A 10,990-nucleotide genomic window follows, 5' to 3' on the forward strand; every position below is an offset into this window, starting at 1 on the left:
CAAGTATTCAAGAGTAGATCGTCAATGGCTTTATTGCTTGAAGGTTAAGATGGGGACGTGAGATGAGTTGAGGCAATCCGAGTTGTAGTAAATTTATGCTCTGCTTATTTAAGATTTAACCTGCTCGGGCTCGACTTCGACTCAAACTCATATACTTTTTGAGTTCAAATCTGAACTTGAATATTTTAATATTGTTTGAGTTCGACATTCTTTTAAATTATTTGACATATAATTGAATGTTTGACTGTTATCATGCTATATGATATTATAAGTGGTTGTTGATGTGAGTATGTGAAATTCCTAATCTTATCAATTAATTTCCCTTCCTTACAAAAAAAAAAAAAAAACCTCAAGAACTGAACTTAAATTAAAATTATCAAAATTCATTTCTTTTAACCCAACTTAATTTAAAATTATTTAGATTCATTTATTTTCCTACATTGAAAAAACTCAAGACATGGTGTCGGTGACCATACTAACACTCTAAATGTGTTGAAGTGGATTAACCAAGCAACCACCAAAATAGTTTTAAAATGCAAATTTGATGAAAGCTTCAAGGTATGATGTGTGCACATTGTACGACACTTGAATCCATTCCACTTGTTTAATGGCATAACACAAAATGCTAGAGATCATAACATTTAAAAAATCTAAAAAGAATCAGCCAAATTACATATATAATTGTATGTTTATATATACATTTTACATCAGTTGTGAAAGCACAGACACTCCAAAAGGGAGTGAGATCATCTAAAGTTGAAAACAACTTCATAGGTATAGTTAAATTCAAGGGTTAAGATTTAAAAACCATCTTTGAATCTTAATTCTAGATTTTAATCCAAGGGTCAAGATCTCACAACGTTACCTATAAAGTTGATTTCAACTTTGGAAGATTTCGATCCAAAAATCTACTATGTTTCTACCCCCAGCTGCCAAAGGAAGAAAACCCCGGAAGCCACAAAGAGAAGAAGCAAATAAACAACTACTTAGTCCATGGTTATCACCTTCGGGGGGGAAAAAAGCCTTTATGTTGTTGATAAGTTTAATGTAACGTTAGCGATTTTTTAACAGGGGCAGCGGTTGGTAGAATTGCATCAGTGCACACGGCTCGTCTGTAACATATGTGTTCTCAAAGTACAGTCCTTTACCTGTCAGATTATTGTAATTAAACAAAAAGTAACATGGATCATAAGTTGGAACGCTTAACGATGATGCACCCCGCTCTATAAGGTTGATATTGCAGGCCATACCTATGAGAGCTAAAAGATCTCTTTCTTGAGCACAGTTTGGTGTATTTGATATGGAGAGGGCAATATGAGCATGTTGTCATGTCAGACAGATTTAGGTTGAAACTACTTAACATGGCTCCAACCAGATCAGATCAGGTTGGGTTGACCCGCCAGCACTTAATTATCGAATAGTATTTGAATTTTACAAATAAGTGATGTAATGACTATATTAAAAACAATGTTTCAAAAATAACATTTACTTTGTTTGAATAACTAATTTACGAGATTGAAAACATTTGAAAAACACTTTCAGAAACTTTCCAACCACTTGACACACTCGACCTATTCCAGTTATAGCCAAAGTAGTTTAAATTTAAACCATTTAACCACTCAACCATTTCATTAAAGTATGTGTCAAAGATCAAAATAGACGCGGCTTGTTTAGTAAAATTACCTTAAGAGCTGATAAAACAGACAAGAAATCTTTGCAAATTCTAAGCAATGCTATCTCTTTGGCAGACACTTTTACAAGCTCGGTCATGATCAGATTCGCTTGTTCGACCTGTAAATCCACATAATGGGTTACTCCACCTATTACCAGTAGGATTTGAGATGAAACCTCAAGGAATATTCAATGACATCACGAGTGAAATACCTGTAAACAAAGCGAGTTCATCGATGAACCTATTGCCTGCATCACATCGAGTGCTGAACTTATGGCCTCTTTCATACTTTGGAGGTCAGCCTAAAAAGATGAACATCATTGTACTTGAAAAAAACACAATGTAAAGTTTTGAAATTTTAAGTTCTTAAGAAACAATATTATAAAGTTTTTGAGCTCAGAATAACACCATTATAAAGGCTCAATCTTTTGAGTTTTTGAAAAAACATGTCACGATAAGCGTAAAATAATAAAAGTCACATACAGTTGCTCCTTCACCAACAGGAAGACGAAGAGTGCTGGCCTTCAGAGCTTCAATGGCTCCAAGCAATGATACTGAATGGTCTTTATCAAAATAAGCCCAATCTTCAAGAAAATTTACCTACATATTTTCAAGGAAACAAGAATTAGTTTCTCAAAAGCAGCATAAGTATATAGTTAAAGCTGACGAGGATGATTGAGCTATTATAAACAATATACCCTCAAGATTATTATTTTTATATCACTGAGCTAGATATAAAATCTTAACACAAGTGGAAGTTTAATCGAACTATTTTATTAGAGGAGGCAATTATGACTTATGTAGTTAAAAACAGGTTCATTTTAACACGTAATATTAGTGAAATAAATTGCAGTTAAGAATGATGGGATCAATATGGTCGAATACATTAAAAGTCAATCAAAATGTATTCAAACACTTACAATGGATAGAGATCCTTTAAAGTTGATTTTCAACTTGATGGATCAAGTTGAATAGTTCTGTGAGTGAAAAAAACGAGTGGATCCTTATATAGTGAGTTTTTTTTATCTTTCTTAAATAATATTAATTCCTCACAAACCGTACAACTTAATTTATCAGGTTTAGTATATAACTTGGAGAACTTCTATCCAACTAACAACTTCCCGAGTTGTTGTATTCAATCTAATTTCATTAACGTTTTAGTAATAGTGTTTTGTAAACTATTATCAATTAAATTTTCTAGTTACTTAATGATTTTAAAAGGAAGTACGGCAAAATGTTACATATGCAAACCCAACTTGGCCTATTTTGATTCACCAAAAGATGATCATTATGACCTGAATTCATTGTTAAACAACACGCTAGACGTGACCATCGTGTCATCTCAAATAGATCTATAATTGAACACACAAAAATGACTTTGAGAAACAAAAAAGGAACACATTATGAGGTTATATGATGTGCTTACATCAGTCATTTTTGTTCTCATTCACTAGATCCCCTAAATTCCAATACTCAACCAAGGAATTAACCTTTCCATTAGTATAAAAAAAACATAGCTACTATACCAGATATGAATAAAAGAAACAAGTTGTCATCCTATATGTCTAACTGTCATGAACATAGTATCTCAGAGAAGATGGATACACAAAGGCTTGAATTTAGTTGTACTATGCAAATCAGGCTCCATAATCCATAAACTTAAGTAATCCATTTTTTGATTGTGCAACTCAAACCAAGCCTAAATGTTTAACTTTTGAGGTGGAGCCTCTCATGTTAACCACAACTCTACAATTTCAGCCAGAATGACGTATACTATATGTCCCACAAGATTTGCAATAGTTTTGGAATGACAAGTCTGCGTTTCTGTGAATAACTTTACTTTAAATCACATACGCTTGAGTATAAACTTACTTGTGCCTTAAGAATGGATGCTAATTTCAATTTTTGCCTCAACAATTGCAACCTGTGTCGTTTTTTGGTCAGAGAGTCGCGAAGATCTGATATTGTAATCCATGAATTCCATAAATTTTCCTAAATACAAAGAAATTTAGCTCATAAAATTAGAAACATAGAACTAAGATGAGTTCAAATTACATAAGGTAGTAGTACTCTGTCAAGTAAACATAAACAAAAAACAAACTAATAGCAAAATAGCACAGGTTCTTAATCATCATACCTCAACACTATGTCTCTGCTTCAATACCATTTCTTCAGTTCTAGCATTTACAAACCGCCACTGCAACTGATGGTTATATAAAAGCCTCAACATATGTGCATCAAAAAACCGATTCTCGCCCACTTTTCCTCTTCGAACATCAACAGCAAAACTAAGTACTGATGGTGTCTCACTAAAATTAGAACTAATTCCACAAACTGAATTCCTGCGAGGACTAGTCATTCCCCTGGATGGTGATGGCGATGTCATAAATTTACTTGGTGATGATGGTCTAATTCTACCTGGGGAAGAACCAGTTGTTCTTGACGGGTTATCACTCGAGAATCTTCTTGGACTAAAATGTTTTTGTGGGGTATATAGTTTTGATACCGGACTGCTCGAAAGTGGAGAGCTTGAATCCTGCAGCCTCCTCAATCTACTATTAGTTTCTTGCCAAAACTTTGGAGAAACAATTATCCCTTTAGACCCAATTCGTGGACGACTTAACCCATTTTCTTGAACTCCTGAAGTGCTACCGGAAGATACACTATCAGTATCCGAATACATATCTTTAACTGAATTCCCATCCGGGTTCTCTTCAATAGAATTACACAAATCAAGATTCAATCCACCACCATCAATCGATGCCCTTCTACTATCCGAACCCATAGATTGGTGCAACTTTAAGTCCCTGATCACATTCCCAGAACAATTTATCCTGTTCTTTTCAACCCCAACTCCAACCCCACAATCCAAATTCAAACCTTTAGACAAAACCGTAACATTTGCTTGACGAATCCTACCGGGCCACCGAAGTTGATCAGCCGGCTTAGCATTCTCAACATGATCACCTAAACTACCATCAACCTTCCCTCTCAAAGGGGTGGTGGTTCTTTTTCTTTCAGGTGTACCACCTTTTCTTAATAAATTATTATTATTATTATTAGGTGATTGTGGGGTCACTTTAGTCTTACTAATTGGTAAAGAAAAGCTTTCACCTTGAAATGACACAGATAAACTTCTTGTTGATGTAACCAAAAGTTTACTAGCAGCTGACACTTCTACAGCATTGTTAGGCTTTAAGCTAAGATCCGGTCTAACGGGTCGGTTTCGGCTTCTGTCAGCCGAAACCGACCTTTTCGACACCGGAGTGACCGAATTTCTCGAAACTAAAGGTGAATTAGACCTCCTAATATTTGTAGTTACACCATTTGAAGTTGAAGGTGAATGTGAAGGGGATAAATATCTAGATGAAACTTGTTTGGTTTTAGGCCTAATTGAATTCTTAGGGGTTATAAAGTCATTATCTTTTTCAGAAGGTACTAATGGTGATCTTCTTGTTGTTTGATTTCTTAATATTGTTTCAGAAACATGAGCCCCCGTCGTCATAATATATAGATATAAAGATACATATATATCAAAATCATATAATACCCATATGAAATATATCAACAACTCACCTCACATTGTTGATTTAATCTCTGAAAAAATCAAGAAACTCAGCAAAGATTGAAACTTTCTGCAACAAAATGATCAAGAAACATCATTTTGATTCAAATCCCCAACTGGGTATCCGAAATTTCCCACCTTTTTTAAGAAAGTTGTGTAATTTAGCCACAATTTGCACTCAATTAGTAATGTCCGTACAGCTTTTGAAACTCCGAGATTTAAAGAGAGAAGAAATGTAATCTTGTGTGTCTGTGTGTATGAGAGAGAAATGTTTTTTAGTGCATATTTTTGGGGGGGTGTTTGGGGTTTAGTGAATCTTTGGAGAAACGTTTAAGTTAAATAATTTACTACTATTTTATTACTTGTTTTTAGTTAACCTTTATTTAAGTATGTCATTCTTTTTAAGGATGACAATGTCTAAATGTCTAATCCCAAAAGTATGTCTTTTCTACTAATCTACTTGTATTATTTTATTGGTTATCTAAAAAGAATCATCTTATTTTATTCTACTAAAATATAGGTATAGACGTTTGTATTTAACTTCTTACCTTTTAACAATAGTTTTTAGAATGATATGATAATGAAATCTTAGCAATAGAAAATAAAGTCTTCGCTATAAAAGCTATTAAAACTAGAATTAATTAGAAGGATAGTGTTTGTGGTTCGCATTAACACATCATCATTCAAGAAATTACAAGTAACGAAATATGTAAAATTGGACATACCAAATGGACCGGTTATGAATGGTTAACCGACTATTTTTCATTTATTTTGCAAACGTTAAAGCCATCCATGCAAATTTGTAACTGTAAGGCCGTACTGCGTAAATTTATGCTAACCACATTGATCATCTCTTGTAATTAACACTTTTAATTTGTGAATTATATAATATGCATTAAAATATATAGAATATGTAGATGTTGTAAAGAACAAAGACGAGTTGCTTTTTTACCTTTTGTTCCATGTGATATGTCTACAAAAAGGATAGAATGTATACAATAGATGATGCTTTTCTTATATCTACTTCATGAATCTTTTTTTGGCAAAATATAACAAGTTCATATTTTCTTTTATGAAGTTGCAAATTGCTACAATCAGTTGCAACAACTATAAACTTAAGCCGTAAGGTCCCACTGTCAGGTTATTAAGTATTAACTCATCAACCATCATTAAGTTTTCACATAGGATGAAAAGGATTTGCCATGACAAGTTGTTCAAGGAGAAACCAAACTATTTAGTGCAAAATTTACTTTCGTTTACTTTCATGGCAATTGGTCGGATTTCTGACAAGTTTCATGTTTAGTTTGGAAAGTTTGTTTCAATAGTATCAAATATGTAAATGTTAATGTTGGATAAGATTCATATAAGAACTATTTATATATGTACATAGGTGATGAGTTGTTCATATGTGACAAATTTGTTCATATACATTATTCATATATGAACATCAAGTTATAATTTAGAGGTTCTCATAGTTCTTTCGATTTAAATGGTTCTTAAATGAACCTTTTTCCTGTTAATGTTTATGCAAGTTTACTTTTCAAGCATTATTGGAATTTTATAATTAAGAATAAGTACAAAATTGTAAATTCTAACTGATGTGTTTATAAAATAAACTTAAAATATTGATGAATACACGTGACTACGTAGAGGGAGAGTATGTGGAAATGATTAGGAGGACGAAAATTCATATATCAATAAAAAAAAAATAGTTGTATTTATAAGCACATTAAGTATTACTCAAATTTAAAAATAGATTTAATAATAAATTATTACTTTTTTTTTAAACGGCATAATATATATATATATATATATTAAATAAAAAACGATCACTAACAAGATACTAGAGGCCAAAATACAATATAATATATCTGAACTACATAAAGTACATGTCAAGCCACTTACAAATAGAGCTCCACACTTTTTTTTTGCAAAATAACAGTCCGCAACAGTATGGAATTAGGCTTGGAGAGAATTATGTTCGAGCTTTAAGGAGGTGGGAAGACTCTCTAGTTTAGATTTTTTCCTTTATGATATTCGATTTGTACTTATCAAGATATTCCCACATTTATAGGGGTGGATTAATTGGGGGTTTTTCGAGAGTCCTGGTTAATAGGCATATGCGTAATTTAATAGTAGAATAGAATGTCGTAAAAAAAATAAAAAATAAAGTTAACATACCTAAAAAGAAATTTAAAAAAGTAAAATAAAATAATATATGACAAAATCAGTAGTAATTTTTTTCAAAATAACTAACAACTTTTTAAATTCTTTATGTTAGTTTTTAACTTTGTTTTGTGTAAGTGTGTTTTTCTATGTGTGAAAAATTATGACTTAAATTCAAAGATTTTCTTCCGTATATCACACAGGTTTAGAATGTACTAGGAGATGGAAACTGTTGATTTAGAGCGACTGCTGTTTGCATTGGTCGTCATCAAGATGATTAGCATCAAATTCGTACGGATTTATTGGATGAGTTATATGTGCATAATGCAAGATACACTGTAATTTTTAACAAAGAAGGCGTACAATCACTTCAGTACATGTTGAATCACTTTGCTTGAAGGTATAATGTGGTGGTTACTTTTTTGAGCGAAGAAGAAGATACAACGTGCTTACCGCTTTTTACTAGCCCACCAAGTTCACAACCACTTGATTTGTGTAATTGGACGCTTCAATGGTAATCATTTCGTGAGACTGGTGTTACAGGGAGATTTTCCGGTACCTCCTACGCATCCACAATGGTCTAGTCACGCATTTGATCGGCCATGGGAAAATCCTTTTTTACATACACAAAATGTGTACAACCAGATTAAATTTCCTAGACGTAATTTAATAGGTGTAAGAACTTGTATTAATATTGATTAAGAATATGATTAAAATATTTTATTATCTATGAGTATTATTTATATCTTGTACTATTATGTATAATTATATGAGGTGCATGTTAATGATTTTATTATATTTTTAGTCTTTCAATTGCAATAAAAAGTAAAATGTATGATATTGTAAATAATCATATAGAATATATATATATATATATATGTAAAAAAAAAAGTAACAAGACAACATGATTATCATATAAAAAATCAAATGAAAAAGTAAACTAAAAATAGAAAAATAACAAAACATCATGATTAGTATATCATGATTATTACATTTTTTATAGCAAAAGTCAAAAAATAAATAATATAAAAAAGAAAAAAACATCATGATTACCTTATTATTAAGATTTATATTAAAATATTAGTGTATATAGTGAAAAAAATTGGTGTGAATAGTCATTCCTATAATTTTATCCATTCGTCATTTGATGGATAAATAATGAAATTAATCCCGTTATAGGTTGTATAATAAATATAGGTGGAAGGCTAAGTAGGGACTAATGGTCTATCTCTACAACTACAAGCATGGAAAGATGGAAAGGGGTTGAATTTGAGCGCTTTATAGATTCCTTTTTAGCCATGCGACATGGGGACCTTTGCTTTTTCTAATCATGATTTAGTCATTATTATAGTGTCATTAACAACTTCCATATTCATGTGAATATTCATTATATTCGGTATAAACTAGTACATGATATATATGCAGTTACTACATCAAATTAGAAAAAGACCCTGAACTGTCTGATATATATCGATCCGAGTATTAGTAGTATGGTTTCAAAATTCAACAACATTTGATGTCGATTCCGGTTTCATTTTAAATTTGGTAGCATTATTGTAGTTTCAGATCCTGTGAACTAACAAAAGTATATACTGTAATTTTATTTAGCCTTAGTGGAATCGAGACACCACTAAGACTAAATAAAAATATTCTTATCTTTATATCATTTTCTCACGAACTTGTTGTAAAGCAAATCATGTTATGAGTGGATCACAACTCCAAGCTTATATTTGGTGTATTATGATGGTGCTTGTATCGTACTTTCTAATCATTAGATACTTTGTGTTTAACATTTTAATGACCGTCTTAAAAAAGTTGTTAGCATTAAAACCTATTCTGACTAACAAACGAAAATAGCAAATTCAGACAAAACTAGAATATGTGGTATGATACGACATTTTAGAAGCCGGCAAATTAAATATTAGCGTATTAACAACCAGAACCTATGGTATCATTAACTTTCGTTGTTTATTAACCTAAAAGCAAAACATATAAAATTTTCTAAAAGAAGTGAAATATTATATCTATCAAAAACAGAACTATATATGCAAAAAGAAAAAGATAAAATTAAGGTATTTGTTCTTTCTGACAAGTTTCGTAACAAAAGAGCAAAGTGTAGCTATTTAAACATCTTTATCATTATCATTAGGATAAACAAAGCATACATGATGTGAGTGACGACGCTTATTATCTACTCGTAATGTTTTACCTTCTTTAAATCTTTTTCTTTTCTTATACTGATTTTGGAAACACAAATATACACACACACAAAGATACGAGTAGATTTTTTTAATTTTTTTTGAAAGTTAGTTTCGATTCAGACGTGCTAGAGACAATTTAAACCAACAAATCGTTGGATCTCCAACCCCTTTCTCATTGGAAAATACCTTCCGATGAGAAATCCAAGACTCGAACCCGAGACCTTTGGAAAAACCCACCTAAATGATACAAGGGCCAAAAACAATCTAATAATATATACATTATCTTTATATGTCACAAAACACAATTAAAACACATTTTATGATCTCAATATATGATTATAGTAGTATGTTTGATAGTCAAATATTAATAATAATAATAATAAGATTTGTTAAATAAAATCTTATAAATTGTAATTAAGATGCATTAAATAGTCGTACACTTATTATAAAATTTATTATAAAATTTAAGGGGTTAGCTTTTGAGCAATATTTTTTTTTGTTGAATCCGGTAAACATAAATAAAGATGAAAGCGCATAACATAATACAATTATAGAGGAGTTGCAAAAAGGTTACCTAAGTGTTGCGCAAGCTATGATAGGAAGGAGGTGTGGTCGGTCAAGATTTAAAAAGTGAGTGAGTGTGACATAGAACCATACAAAGCTAGAGTTTAATAATAATAACCAATTTATACATGTGAACTTAGACAGGACCATTATTTTCATGGGATGTCCCGTCGTTTTAGTTGGGTCATTTCATCGCCTTGCTTCTAACGTATTCTTTGCTACTTCTACTACTTTGTTGATCCCACAATCTTCTCTTACTTTACTACTAAATCTTTTCAAACACTGACAAATTCGCGTACAAGATTGTCTATCTCGCCTTACGCTTGTACATGCAGGTGATTTCAACGATATCATCACTTATAGTCGGTTTGTAGCATTTGTTATCGTTTTGAGTAGACTCTATAACCATAAACTCAATGTGATTAAATGTAGGGACAATTGCACTTTTGACATTTTCTCAAAAAAGTTACTCCATGAGACTGCCTTAATATATAAACCTTGTAAGCAACAATTCAAAAATACAAAGTTTTTTACCCTGCAAAATCCATAGTTTTGACTTGCAAGTCTTCAACAGAACCGCCAGAAAACGACATTTGAACTATAAGCATGAATGGGCTTGAAGAAACATTAAAAGGTTGACCATGTACCACTTGCAGTATAGATTGTCACATTTGACTCTCCAAATTAAAGTAGCAAGCAATCATCCACATTTTGTGAATTCTTACAGTACTAATAAAACAATTATTACAATCCACAGTTTTCAACAGTTTGGAAAGATAAATGAATCAGGTTAATAGACTTGGTAGTACTGCAAGGATGAGA

General features: G+C 31.7%; 1 protein-coding gene across 1 annotated transcript; it reads right to left on the reverse strand.

Moving 5' to 3' along the window:
* Nucleotides 1-613: 613 nt before the first annotated feature.
* LOC122592984 (QWRF motif-containing protein 2-like) lies at nt 614-5,487 on the reverse strand. Its single transcript, XM_043765315.1, has 6 exons — nt 3,810-5,487; nt 3,545-3,664; nt 2,156-2,272; nt 1,885-1,974; nt 1,684-1,791; nt 614-1,148 (listed from the first exon to the last, which is right to left on the reverse strand). Exons 1-6 carry the CDS (start codon nt 5,175-5,177, stop codon nt 1,095-1,097), a joined length of 1,857 nt encoding a protein of 618 aa, XP_043621250.1. The 5' UTR covers nt 5,178-5,487; the 3' UTR covers nt 614-1,094.
* Nucleotides 5,488-10,990: the final 5,503 nt, after the last annotated feature.

Source organism: Erigeron canadensis, chromosome 3 (genome assembly GCF_010389155.1).
Source record: "Erigeron canadensis isolate Cc75 chromosome 3, C_canadensis_v1, whole genome shotgun sequence".
NCBI lineage: Eukaryota > Viridiplantae > Streptophyta > Magnoliopsida > Asterales > Asteraceae > Erigeron > Erigeron canadensis.